At 38.7% G+C, this 15057-nt stretch overlaps 1 protein-coding gene across 3 annotated transcripts in view; it reads right to left on the bottom strand.

Annotated features, from left to right (window-relative positions):
* The window catches only part of SDK1 (sidekick cell adhesion molecule 1), a 422401-nt gene that overhangs the window by 150006 nt on the left and 257338 nt on the right, over positions 1-15057 (bottom strand). For all 3 annotated transcript variants that reach the window (XM_033000330.2, XM_033000329.2, XM_033000328.2), the window contains exons 6-8: positions 12723-12834; positions 11273-11463; positions 2566-2649 (exon numbers count right to left, since the gene is read on the bottom strand). In XM_033000330.2, coding sequence (XP_032856221.1) covers positions 2566-2649; positions 11273-11463; positions 12723-12834 — 387 coding nt within the window. The remainder of the gene's footprint in view (positions 1-2565; positions 2650-11272; positions 11464-12722; positions 12835-15057) is intronic.

Genomic DNA, 15057 nt, shown 5'->3' on the forward strand with positions numbered 1-15057 from the left:
TCCTGGTAAATGATAGCAGTTTATCTTCCCTTATCCACTGGTGCTGTCACCCCAGCATAGAAGGCCACCAAATTCATCAGGCACAATTTTCCCTTAGTGAAGCTATGTGGGCTGTCACCAATCACCTCCTTATTTTCCATGTTCCCTACCATCATTTCCAGGGAGATCTGCTCCATGATCTTGCTGGGCACAGAGGTGAGACTGCCTGGCCTGTAGTTCCCTGGGTCCTCTTGATTTCCCTTTTTAAAAATGGGGGTTATGTTCCCCCTTTCCCAGTCAGCGGGAACTGCTACCAGACCGCCACGACTTCTCCAATAGGATGCATAGTGGCTTAGCCACTTCATCTGCCAGTTGTCTCAGGACCCATGTATGCATCTCAGCAGGTCCCATGGACTTGTGTACCTTCAGGTTCCTTAGGTGGTCTCAAACCCGATCTTCTCATACATTGGGCAGTTCTTCATTCTCCCAATCCCTGTCTTTGCCTTTTGCGTCTTGGGTGGTGTGGCTGGAGCCCTTGCCAGTGAAGACTGAAGCAAAAAAGTCATTAAGTACCTCAGCCTTCTCCATATCCTGGGTGACCAAGTCTCCTGTTTCCTTCTGGAGAGGGACTACATTTTCCATAGTCTTCCTTTTATGACTGATGTACCTGCAAAATCTTCTTTTGTTGCCCTTGACATCCCTGGTCAGATTTAATACTACCAGGGCTTTGGCCTTCCTAACATGATCCCTGGCTGTTTGGACAGTTTCTCTGTATTCCTCCTCCCAGGTTATCTGTCCTTGCTTCCACACTCTGTAGGCTTCCTTTTTACATTTGAGTTTGTCCAGGAGCTCCTTGTTCATCCATGCAGGCCTCCTGGCATTCTTACTTGAGTTCCTCTTTATTGGGATGCATTGCTCCTGAGCTTGGAGGAGGTGATCCTTGATTATCAACCAGCTTTCTTGGGCCCCCTTCAACTCCTCTATTTCAAGGCTGCCCTTGAGCTTCACACTCCCTCTCCAGGCTCTGGGAATCTATCACTGGCATCAAGCTGGTAGGAGTGGAATGGATTGAGGTTCCCCTCACCCAGCAGCTTTACTTTAAATCTCTCTTCACCAGCTTGGCAAGCCTATGACTGCAGATGCTCCTCCTCTTCTCTGACAGATGGACCCCATCAGCCCCCAGCAGACCAGGTGTCTGAAAGCAAAACCCATGGTCTGAGTAGCCGAACTCCTGACTGTGGCACCAATCCCATAACCAACTGTTAATTTGCCACATTTGACTGGTCCTTTCAAACACCTTCCTTTTGACTGGGAGGATTGATGAAAAAACTACCTGTGCTCCAGAGTCCCTTATCACTGCTCCCAGGGTTCTGTAATCCCTCTTGATACTTCTCAGACTGCTCCTAATTGTATCATTGGCGCCCACATGAAACAACAGCAGCCGATAATAGTCAGTGGGCTGCACGAGGCTCGGTCGCCTCTCAGTGACATCCCTGATATGAGCCCCCGGCAAGAAGCACCCCCTCTCTAGAGTGCATCAAGTTGGTAGCTGGTGCCTCTGTACCTCACAGAAGAGAGTCACCTACTAACTGTCATCCACAGCCTTCTTGCAAAGCTTCCATCTAGAAAAACAGCATTGATGTTTTCCTACATGAAGCATTCAAAAACGCTTAAATCATAGTGGAACTAACATATCATACAATAAAGAGTATCTTTATTAGCTCTGAGATGGAGAAAGAACCCATCCAAACTAGCTGTTAGTTAGATTTGGGTGTTTTTTTTTTTAATCGAGGTTGCGTACCTTTTACCTAAGGATCTCATGGCGTTTTTTACGTGTATTGCTTGCTAAACTCAGGATCAGGGAAAGTGAGACAACAACACGTTCAGTCACTTGTGAAAGTCACGTAGCAATTTGGTGATGTAGACAAACCCACTCTAATCACAAGACTACAATGCCTCTCATCTTACTAGAGTGCTAAAATAGGTGGTGCTTCTCTTTCTCTGGAATTAAATCTTAAAAACCATGTTGGTTTAGGTGGAATTATAGACATTTGAAGTCTTTTCTGGTATTAAAACACCTGATAATTAAAAACTGCTTGTAACTCCCGCAGAATTCTTAACTACACTTAAATGTCAGAGTTAGTGACATTTCTATTCAGTATAAAAGTTCCATAATTTTTAGAAAAAAGGACATTTGAATTTTTGAAAATACTGATTGCTTGCATAGCAAATGATAGGTTCCATAACCATTCTTTCACCCCAGCTAATTTCTTAGCTCAAGACACTAATGTCTAGTATACAGCAACAACTGTGAGCAAAGGCAGGCTAGCAGAGGGGAAGGAGCAGGAGTTGCCCTGTCCAACAAACAAACATGAACGTGCAGGCATTACTCATTTCTAAACTAAACAACAAAGACTGCCCAGTTTTCCAAGGGTAAAGGTCATCCCTCTTTCTTGTACCTGGGATCTGTGATAATCAATAATAATGCAGAGGTCTCAAAACAGTAAAAGTTTATATAAGATGCTTTCTCTAGTACTGGATATACATATATTGTTCATCCAAGTTTGAACATGTCTGCACACTCACCCATCGCCTGGCACAGGATGTCCACATCTTTCTCCACTTCAGCCAAAATCACACTCTCGGGTTCAGCCGTAAAATATGGTGGTTCTTTGTAATAGGGAAAGCACACAAAAGTAAACAAACAAAGCCACAGCAAAATGAAGAATAGGTGCTAATTTAAAGATATTCATCATATAATCTCTCCACACATGCTATATTTATTATAGTGTGCTGCAAACAGACTAGTTTGTCTAAGTTTGTCTCTATTTGGAGGTGCTTTTTTCTGTAGTAAAAGTATCATAAAAAAAGCCAACAATTTTTTGCTATGCTGACTATGAATTCCAAAGAGTCAAGTCAATGCAATGTAAGATTGAGGGGTTTGCACTGCAAATTAATACTCAGAGCAGGGGCTACTTTTGATTTTATGGGTCTGAATCATGGAACATTTTAATTCTTTGTTCAGAAAGGCCCTCCCGAGAGGTTTATAAAGTTTATATTTACAACAGAGCATTTTATAGGATAGTTTGCTTCAGTATCTAAACTAAATTCCACCTCATGAAGGCATGAAGCATGTCAAATAAAGTGCCACAGCATGTCAGAGAGCCAATATCAGAGGCCAAGTAGAACATAATTTTAAAAAATTCTTCTCAACTGTTTTATTTCTTGAAAGCAAACAGATTTAATGCTTTAATTGAAGTTACAGTAATAATCATAAAAATCCACACTTTATCATTAGGACTAAAAGATATTAGACATTTAATTAAACAAAGACAAGATTCCAGAAATTGTAGAGTATGCTGTCACGTAACTCTTTCTTCTATGCAGCACAAAATTGAAGAGCATCACGTCAAAATCCCACAGGCATTAAGGTTGCAGTAATTATCATGGTAACTAAAAACTGTCATAGTCTGTTCAATGCAATTATCATCTGAGTACTCTTTTTAGAAGCAATTTATTTGATTATAACTATAGTTCTATTATTGCATAGACAAACTCACTGCAATGTTTTAGAAAATACAGAAAAGACAACATAAGTAACTTGTGAGAACAAATTACTTGCATTTTCACTTTAAGGAAATCAAGTGTTTTTGAAAAAATGTAGTAAGCTACAAGAAGATCCAAGGTCATCTGAGCCGACCTTCTCTCAAATCTCTTCACCAACTATGTCTGAAAACCAGATGTCCAGTTTGTATTATTGATAGGATGTTAGTATTTTAATAAATAAAACCAAAATCACATAATTTTATCCTGCAAAATCTCATTTCTCCTGCTACCACCTGTAGCGTAACAAGCATAGCTATCATTTCACAGGGATGACATGAGATGTCAGCAGGGTCACATCAGGAAGCACCTGATTAGAGCGCAAAAGCCCCTTTCCTAGCACTCCTTCCCACTGTCTACAATAAAATACTTGCTTGATTGTACAGAACTTGGGTCCCATTTGAGCTCCAATGGGTATTACAATTCTGTATTAATTCCAAATAACGTCAATCAATATTAGTCTTCAAAATCCTGTGCAGAGGAGGAGGCAAAGTTGCAAAATAGCCTGGAATACTCATTTACCAAGCAAAACCAATAAAACAAGCTACCTGATTTATTATGTTCTAATAATATACATGTGTTAACATTATCGATCCTCACTGACTAAATATAAAGCTATTAATAAACATGCATAATAAGTTGTGATTTATTGCATATGATCTCATGCGTTAATCTAAACAACAAATTGAAAAGCTGAACATTTAATTGAAATTTGCTGATAGCACACTGTGTTTGACATGTTTGATCAACTAAGTCGCTGGGTGTCCGCAATTCATCTAAGTCCATGTTTTAACTCTGAGTACACTCTATCTACTCATGCCATCTTCCAAGCCTTGTCTGATGTTTTCCTTGCACTCCACTTCCCAGAATTTTATGCTTTTAATTTCTGAACTTTTAGTGTAGTGTCCTTAATTACTTATGTATCTGTCTGCAGACACAGAGGTAAGTGTCATTCTGTCCACCTCTCAGAATAAAATTAGAATCTTTTATTCTATGGCAATTTAATTTGATTTTGAGGGGAGGAAAAGGGGAAAGGTGGCCAAAGCAGGGCAGGATCAAGACAGTATCCAGACACATATCCCCACATTCACTTCTAACTTTGGGTTGCTTCTATAGATGTCTCTTCAGTCAGTGAGGTTCAAGTGCATTTTCCTCCTTTTAGGGAATTCCAGACTGCACATCTTCCACCCTGCCTTTTATAAGGGACTCCGACCTTAACAGGGCAATTTCTAAACTTGGCAACCTTCAGCTGCCAGCTCTCAAACTTTTGCCTAGATCAGCAACATATTCACACACCAGTGATAAATTTGCAGATTTATCTTCAACATGGGCCTTCAGTCCAGCTGCAAAGCACTTAATGTGACCTCAAAGATGCTAGTGGTGACATGACCACTGCTTATGTACTACCGTTGCATACAGTTTCTGCAGTTATACTTGGCATATTTACACAGTCTGCTTTCACAGTGCTTCTCCCAAAATCCTGTCCTACAATCTGTGTTCCTTCCTTTAAATCCCATACAGGCTGCTACGCCACCCTTGAAGAAACTTGTTACATTAAGAGATGCTTAGGTGAGCAGGTATCCAACAATGAATTACCTGACAAGGAACTTGAAGTCAGCGACAACTGTCACTTAGCAAATTGGTCTGTGATGTCGTAAAAGGAAGATTCACATCAGCTTTTTTTGAAAGGAGCAGGAAGAAATGGAAGCAGACAAAACCGAAGAAGAGCAGAAGCAGCTGAAAGATGCAATCTAAAGGCCACAAGCAACTCCCTGAGGTCTTTCAGGGCTAGGTGTGCCAACAGACAGAATTTCCAATCTTCATGATGCCCAGACCCACATTTTCCCTTACACTAAAGCCTGCTGAACAAAATTCTCGCAGCCATTCCAGCATCTGGAAGCTCTGCCAATTACTACAATTGACATAGAAGGGTCAAGAGGTTGAGGCAACAACTTCTCATAGAGGGGTCAGATCTTATTCTTGCAAGATAAGGACAGCTATAGAAAACCTTCCAGAAGCAATTATACAATTTATGATCGTCAATTATGTGCTTCTGCTGTCTGGAGTTAGAGATAAGCCTGGATGGGAAGAAAAGACTAATTCTTACGTGATTTTTCAAGATCTAGAATACCACATGGACAATAGCACTGTGGCATCCCAGGTCTAATATACATGGAAAATTAGTCTTGGTGATTTAAAGTATGAGGGAATGACAGTAGTATTGGTGTAGGTGTACTCCTAGGGCTCTGAGGGAAATGAAACAGTGATTTCCATGCAAGGTGTGCTGCTTTTCCACATGCATGTGTCTTACACTAGCAACATGGATGCTCAAAAGGTCCTTTGCAGTGAGGGACTATGGCTTCAACAGTACTCAGGCTGCAGAAGAAACAGCTTTAGTTACAGAGGCTAGACAACTGAAATCTAGGCTACCTGCTTTTCAGAAGTATTACCTGCACATCATGTGTGTTACCTGAGGGCCTGCAGGCCCAGCATAAATTGCAAGTGAAAAATTCAGGGTATCTGAATTTTGGGTGCTATACTCCACCTGTTGAATAACTATCAGAAAAAGGCCATAAAAATGCAGCGATATTTATAGAGGTCAGATGGCATTCTGAAGGGGCATTCTGGTTGTCTGTATATATGACTCTACTGTATATTTATAAGGTTTGGTTTGAATCACACAGTATGAATTTGAACATTTATTGTTGTAAGCAATAATCATGTGTTGAAATTTAATATGTGTGATGAAATTACAATGTTTTCCAAACTATATAATGTGCCAGACACAAGCCCCCAAACATGGCAATTTCTAGGAATGACAATAGTCTGTTGGTATCAGGTCAAACATTTAAATTTTTTCAAAATTATAGAATCACAATAGTTAGAATAGGAAAGGACCCATTACACCGAGTTCATCCTGCTGGCAGTGTGGCAAACTATGCAATGAGAGGGGTCACATCTCATATTAGGCTGAAAAAAACAGTTACTATATTGTTCAGATATTGTATTGGTGTTTGATCTTAACTAAAAGGTCAAGAACAAGCAATATTTGAATATAAATGCATGCTTTTAATAGTTGTTGAGAGTTTCAGGTTTTTTGCACTACAGTCATCACTGAAAAGATAGCCTCTCTGCAAAGCCCTTGGGAGCCGGAAAAATTTGATACTGTTCTAACTTCCCACACACAGAGTTACATGGTCACTGATTTTAACATTCAAAAGATAGCAGTCAGCATCCATTATATACCCTTCAAGCTGCATTGAAGATGTGTGACCTAATCCTAGACACATGCATGAAAGTCAGAAAGAACAGAGAAAGCCCCAGGGGCTCCTCCAAAGCTGAAATTCCTGCATCACTCAGAAATTCAGGCCTGCATATTTAAGAGAAAAATTAAGCCTTCAACATGGAAGCCTTTCTCTAGCATTACCATAAACGAATTTATATCCTGTAAATGGATGAATATCCTGTAATGAAAGGGGAACTGGAAACATGAGAGCCCCGTGTAGGTACAAAGTCCATAACTCCAGACAGTAGATCAGACTGTTCATGCTGCAAGAGAAGCCACATTGTATATGTAGGTATAACAGGTTCCTTGAAGCAGGATTTTACTTTGCATGAATATCAGGTTAAAACAGAAAGACATGAAAAGGTACTCTGAGTTTCTTGCTACTATCCCTACTGTAAGCTGCAGTCTGTGTGTTCTAAAACCTTGTAACAGCACAGGGAACACATCTGTTTGCAGAACAGAAAGAAGGGGAAACCTCCTGAATGTCAGAGACAGAACTAGACTTCCTAGAAGTCCCATTACTTCACTGTGGTATAGGTTCTGTGTGCATTTGGGGCCAAGGCAACATGTCTGCATCCATTTCAAGAACTTCTGAGGCTTGTCAAATCAAAAATTGTCAACGTTTCTCTGCTATGAGCCTAAACTGAAGTTGAAGCAAGTCTAAAGACATTTTATATTATGTTTTTCCTGGAAATTCTTATTCTTTTCTTACACATAGTACATGAATACAGTCATAATGTTTTTTTCTTAAGCACAGTACATGAACACAATTATCATTAAAAACTTCTTTCCTCTGCTTTCAAGACATCATCTGTAATGTTTCAAAATGTCTAAGCTAGAGCCACAAGAGCTATTATTTCCAGCAATCTGACCACAAGGTGCTAGTTGCAGAGGAAAATAACTTCTGTTCAGGCAGCTGTATATACATTCAATGCAAATCATGAACAATGGCAATGCACAAAGAAGGCCGTTCTGTACCTCCATACTTGCTCCTGGAGAAGTACAGTGAAGGAGGAATAGCTCTGTGGTTCATCTCAGAGCCTAGCCAGGTGGGCCCTCCATATTAACATTGGAATTTTTCTGCTGTGTTCCTGAATACCTTGATCCCATGAAGCTGTATCCATACCTGATGAGAACCAGGGTAGCCTTTACAAGAGAGACAGACCTACCACATTACCCTGTCATCCTATTTTCAGAAAGAAATATGTACAGCTGGGACGTAAAAAAAGTATCTCTAGGAAACACCAAGGTGAGAATAGTATGTCTACTAATGTAGTCGTTCTGGGTACAAAAGTGCTCCAAAAAGAAGGTAAGCCCTCTACTGTGATTCTGCTTTGTTCCATCCTATTCCTTTGGCCAGGCCAACAGGGCTTCAACATCCCATCATACCAGGCTATTCTTTCTAATTGTTTTTCTCCTCAGTTTGTTCAGATTTTATTTTCTGACTGCATCTGATTTAAAGAGTAGTATGGATTTCAAGTAGTGGAAGGGTTTCATTCCTCATTTTCTTACGCTCCTAAAATTCATAATTTCCCATAGAACAATCACTTAAAAGATGACTATTGCAATTTGTCACTAACAGAACTTGCAGAACTAGAGCAAAAGAATTTAAGATTAGCTCAGTTTTCAAATTGAATTGCTCATGAGAAGACTCCTTAAATTACTTAATCTACAAACTGTTAGTGATAAAACAAATGTGCTCTTATCTAATCTGCAACAAATCTTTCCCAAACTGTTACTGTGCCAACTGAGGAACATGCTACCTTTTAAAAATTTATAACAACTGCAGGTAATAAAACTAGGGTTTGGAACCACCTTAGTTTATCTTTGCTGGAACAATATGAAGATGACAGAAAGCTCTTTGTAGCATTCAGAAGAAAATTGCAGTGCAGCACAAGACTAGAGCATTTTTTCTTGTTTATGTAGTACTACTTTATTACATTAGAGATTCATATTTTTCAAATATTATCATGATTTTCATTTACAAACTGAGATGTACTCAGAAATATTCTGAAAAAAAATTCAGAGGTAATATTAAAGGGCACAAATAATAATTTGAACTGAATACATGCCTTTGCATTAAGTTCCACTGCCTTCTAATAAAGCTCTTGTTACCATCTGAGTCCACACTCAAGTTGTGTGACTTCCCTTAGCTGGGAAAGGCAAGGCTTGATATATTTGCAAAAAAGCTTTGATTAACTCAGTATTTGTATCTTTGATGCATATTTTTATTGTTACCCCTATTCTACCTGTAAATAGCAAAATATTTTTGCTATTAAACTACAAAAGCTTTCATTACCATACTATTGGGGGCCTATATTTGATTTATTCCAATCAATTTGAATAGAAACCTCTTCTGTTAACACAATTTCCTTTTTCTGTTAGTCAAGACCCCTTATTAAGCCCACACTGTGTTATCCTTCCTGGAAGTACTGCTCATTATCACATCGCTATCAACACGTACACCCTACAAATATTTCACGTATGCAAACGGACAAGCATACTTGATTCTTTGTAAATACTACTTACTATGAGGGATACACTGCAAAAATCCTTAGGTTTGAATCTTGCTTGCACTTTCCTCTAGAACCTGTCCCTTGACTAATTAAATAATGGCCAGATCCATCCAAGAATTCTAAGGCTGAAGTTATGCATTAACTACTAATCCTTTGATTTGGCTTCCTGTTTAGAATTAGAGATCCATCCAGCAGCTCAAGAAACTCATAAATAAAGAAATCTATCAGGCTTTGCTGACATATTGAGTAAACACCTGCAACTGAAGTGTCTTGTTCCATCAAAAGGAAATAAAAGTAATTGTTAACCAATTTGCTTTTGCTTTCTTTCATCTGTTTGTTCTTATCTACAGGCCTTTTCATAACTTCATTCCCTGATATCCCCCTAAAACTGGATAAGGAATAAATAAAACATTTTAAAATAAGAGAGCATATAAGATACTAAAGAAAAGCAGCACTGCTAGTTTAATATGATTCCCCAATGATTGTTTCTCAGTTTTATTGTAACTGTATTTAAGAATCTTTTACATTAACCGAGAGGATGTTTTAAGTATTGCATTAGACTGGATCTGACAGTGTAGCTGCGAAGTTAAACTAGTTACAATAAAATCTTATGAATAAGGAAGAGTTTAAACAAAAACCATAAATAAGTGAAATCTGTCTCTGCTCCTTGAAGGGAAGAGAATCCGCGAGGTAATAATTCTAAGAAACAGAGTACCAAGAAAAAGACTGGAACCAAACTTCATCCAGTAAGTAATAAATATAATAGAGACACAGTGCTACAAATGAACCTGGAATAGAGCTTTGTAGAGAGAAGAGCTGTTTTCTCATTTAACATGAACTACTATAAATTGCTTTAGTAGAATACAGACCATCCAGCAGTCTTTAAAATTGTATTTTCAGAAGGCTAAAGGAGTGTAGAGAATTGCGTGCTGAATTCCCTCTGCAACACACTACAGAAATGCATGTGCATGAATTCTGGTCGATGCTGAGACTTGTAGCATTGCCAGAGCAATAACCTCTCCAGGACACTTGCACAGTTTTTACTGGGACTATTACATGAAAGCTAGACTTTACACAATCAGCTCTGGCTTAAAACATCTAAATGACTCTGTTCTAAAATGTCTCTTTTATTCTAGAAGTCCTAAAAACCTCTACATTGTGTGCAGCGTGCTAATTTGCATTATTATATGACATGCATGGTAACTACCACTTCCAGATGACAACCTCCTTGCTACAGCAAAACTCCCAACACAGAGGTGATGGTGGAAACAGGCAGTGAAAGGGCACCAAGGTCCCTTTAAAAATATTAAATCCAAAGTTTCCCTTGGACTCGAAGGTCTAGCATGTAGCACCAATTTTAATGGTATATCCTTCTCCCTTCTGTTACCTCAGTAATGATATCTGTCTGCCTGTGTGCTCAGGAACGTCCTTGGCCCCCTGACTGGCACTTGCAGCAGACAACGCACAGAAGTGCTCCTAATAGGCTTCTTTCGGAAATACAGGCACTTGACATATTAAAACTAGATGTCAGCAAGCTGGGAGTTAATCAGGATTTAATGCATCTAAAAGCCAAGATGTGGAAGCTGCCCAATAAGGATTTTACTACTGTATTTCCCCAACTTCTGATTAAATGTATAGTTTCACAAGGGATTCAGAATCACATCAGTGTTTTAAAAAAAAAAAAAAAAATCTATTTGATGAATTTATATTCATGGGGAAGAACAGCTGAATTAATTTGGAAGATAACCCTCCTTCACCTCCTTTGTTCTGTTCTCCGAAGAAAGGTTCAAATGTAAGGTCAATGAAATATTAAGATATCAATTTTATTTCCTATTATACCTCAGTCTAGAGCCTGTTTTACTAAAAAACACATTGCCTTGAGAATTACCCATTATAGAAAGGAAGGCTTTCGCTTTTGCTGGTTCCTCTGTGCTGTCTCTCAATTTCGCTTCACAGAAGTACATCCCCACATCAGCAGAGGTTGGGTTGGTGATAGTGAGTCGTCTCCCAAAACTGCTAATGCCACTGGTTATTTTTACTCCATTTCTCTTCCAGGTTATGCTTAGTCTCTCAAGAGGTCTGCAAAGGTTTTAAAAAAAAAAAAAACAGGTAAACAAGAATACAGCAATAAAACATACATATTACAAAATAATCTTGCCTGCAGTTATATGTATATTATGACATTCACAGACTCATAGAACGGCTTAGGTTGAAGGGACCTTAAAGACCATATTGTTCCAACCCCCCTGCCCCGGGCAGGGCCCCCTTCCCCCAGCCCAGGGGGCTCCCAGCCCCGTCCAACCTGGCCTTGAACCCTTCCAGGGAGGGGGCAGCCACAGCTGCTCTGGGCACCCTGGGCCAGTGCCTCCCTCCCCCCCCCCCCGCACAGGGAACAATTTCTGCCTTAGATCTCATCTAAATCTGACCTCTTTCAGTTTAAAACAGTTACTCCTCATCCTATCCCTACACTCCCTGATAAAGAGTCCCTCCCCACATTTCCTGTAGGCCCCATTCACTATAAGAAGTAAATGCACATATAACTTCTACACATCAAGTCTACAGACTACTCAAGTGGCATTATGCAAGTACAGTTAATTGATACAGCAAGAGAACTTAAGTGCTAATAATATGATTTCTCTAAGGAAAAAGAGTAAATAATGCTATGGGAGTCAGATGCATGGGAATTGCTTTCATTACAACTCAATTACCAAAACAATATTAATCATATCAAGAACATCTCTGCCCTCAGAGGGGAAAGTGAATCAGTTGGTCTTCTTATCATCCGAGGACCTCAACTATTCACTTCCGCTGGAACTGAATGCTATTCAAGGCCAACTAGATGGAACATAAGAGGAATGCTGTGAACTCTATATTATGGTTCATTATGAACAGTTGAGCAATAATCACTGTAAAATGAGAGCATCTGTAATAAATTACTTCATAGGAGATCCTTGTTAATTTATTTACTAGGAAGCACAGACTGTTCAACAATATCACCTTTCATGTCAACAGGCAATACAGCTGAAATATTATTAACCCTTAACATAACTTTTTCCTTAAGAGAATGTCTGCTGATTGAACACCATGATACTTTTCCTTATCCTATGAGTAACAGGTAGGAAAGTAATTCTGCCTATATCCCTTTTTCGGCCAGAAAAATCAATATCTTTAATTCAATAATGTTGGACAAATAAGATTATTCATAAGGTTACTTTGAAGAGCAAGCATTCTGCTTCAATCATTAAATTAATAATAAAATGAAAGTAACTTCCTATGTCCTTCTCGGTAAAGGACAGTGCAATAAAATGATTTCCTTACAACCCCACTGCGGCTGTTACCTTGCATTGGCCACACACTCCAGTGTGATTTCACTGCTCCCTGCTACAACGCTAGTATTCTGTGGAGGGATCACAATGACGGGAGCCACGGTGTCAGACGGGTCTATGGCACCTGTACAAGCAGAAAGAAACCTTGTGAAGCCTCTGGACATCTGCAAACAGTGAGAACTGACATGTTCCAGGCAAAGAATCTTGTCAAGCCACACAGCTGCAAATTTCACTCCTCAACCTCACCATGGATTTTAATCTCCTCATTAAGGGGAGATCTTCAGCATGACTATTTTCAATGGCTTTCATTATACTGTACAAACACTCTGTTTCAATATACCCAGCTTGGTATCATTCAAAACACATAACTCACAAGAACTACTCCCAGATGGAGTGCAGGGGCCATTCTCAAATAGAGAGCAAATAAATTAAGCATCCTAAAGGTTTTCTATTGTAGAGCACTTTTATTTTTATCAAACACTTGCTGACTTATATTTTTAAGACCTTTTCATGTTTTGTTTAATCTTACCACTTCCATACCATTTCAAAAGAGTCTGCCAATACTCATGTTAGTTCTTTAAAAAGATTTTACACACTAGGGAACAAATACAAAATTAACAAAGCAGCATATCACAGCAACTTCAATCCCTTTTTCTTATCAGGAAAGTAAATAACCCAAATCTGCAACTCTTTTGTGAGGCATCATACTGTAAATAATTTAGCTTATACAACAGTCAGCAGACACTTAAAAAATGATAAAAAGGCTGCTTGTAAATTTTCTCCGTATACATTTAGTAAGTGAATTAAAATACCCAAGTATTCATAGGTACTTTGCTTCAAGCAACTAATTTGGGAAAGAAAAATTAGGTATTTTTTAGCTTGAATAACAGAGTAATAAAAGTTCCTGATGATACATAATCCAATAAACAAATTATAGGGAAAAGTAATGGAAATAAAACTAAACTGATGGAAAAGCAAGCCAGTTTATCAAATGTTTTCTGCAAAGGAGGCTAACCTATGCCCATTAAAGACAATGGGAAACTGGCAAATGCAAGGTCTGAACCATAATGTTTGTGATAATTCCCTAAAGAATAGAAAATGGATAGAAGATTCTTTGCTTATCTCGTACCTGGTATGCCAAAGGCCATTTGACATTTGATTTCACTTGTTGGATAGACAAAAGTTTTGGTAATGGAGCTCAGAACGTTCACAAGGTTAGCAGATTTCTGAATTACTCAATGACAAAATTTTTACCTTTTGAAGTTTTTGTAATTGATAGCAAATAATGTACTATGGAAGATGAAAGCATGTAGTATAATTTAAAAATTTTAAGAATACCACCCATACATCTGAATAAATTCAAGCATCCAAGAATAGCACTTAAGGAAGTGGTAAGGCACATATTTCTTTTTTCCCATAAATATGCTCTGTTGACCTGACACAGCATCTATATGCAACTCACATGGAATCAAAACCCAAGCTTTTAAGTAGATTTTACTCCTGCTCAACAATATTCCTGGAAATATGATACTATAAGGTAGAAAATCTATTTTCAGAGAAGATTTCCATGGTGGCCTTACAGGTATTCATGGCAGGAATTTTCCACATAGTAATTGATAAAATAGAAAACAAGCAGCAATCAGATTAGTAGCTTGTTACTGATGAGAAGAAACAGCCTTAGCATTAGTGTTCACCACTACTTCTGTGCAAGATGAAGATTTACAACAGTAAATGCTAAAGGATCAACAAACAAGTTACTAATTTGGCAGTAATAATTTCTTATCTCCATCTGGAAAAGAGGAAAACCATTTGTTTGACTTATAAGCTCCCCTGAAGAATGGTTCAACCCCACTAAAACCAGGTGAAGAAGAGCAGCCAGCTTTGCTGTAACCTCTAGGAGTTCACCATATGCCAGCGGCTCTTTGTGCAGTGAGCAGATAAGCCAGGGAAAGAAAAGCTTTCCCCAAGGAAAACGTAAGTTTTCTTTGATTTTGTTACTGACCGTTACAGGAATCTAAACAAACTATGTGCTTATTTTCGTTTTGTACCACCCCTGAAACAAATCTATTAAAAGCAGGCTGTTGATAAATATTTTGAGTGAGTGAACTCATACTGATGTGATACAGAGGGTTCAACAAAATGGTTTGCACTTGGATTTTAAGTAACATACAAAGGTCAGCTGCAGATGTAACAAGCATATATAGAAAAACCCCAACATTTCAAAGTATTATCTAAACAGTACATAGTCATCATGCATATTCCTATTTTGTATTCAAAGGCAGTTTAAGTTTCCCTTTGTAGCACGAAGAAACCGCTTGCCATAATTCACTCTGGCCCTGATCCTGCC

The sequence above is a fragment of the Tyto alba genome, unplaced genomic scaffold, assembly GCF_018691265.1.
Source record: "Tyto alba isolate M040663 unplaced genomic scaffold, T.alba_DEE_v4.0 Super-Scaffold_28, whole genome shotgun sequence".
Lineage (NCBI taxonomy): Eukaryota > Metazoa > Chordata > Aves > Strigiformes > Tytonidae > Tyto > Tyto alba.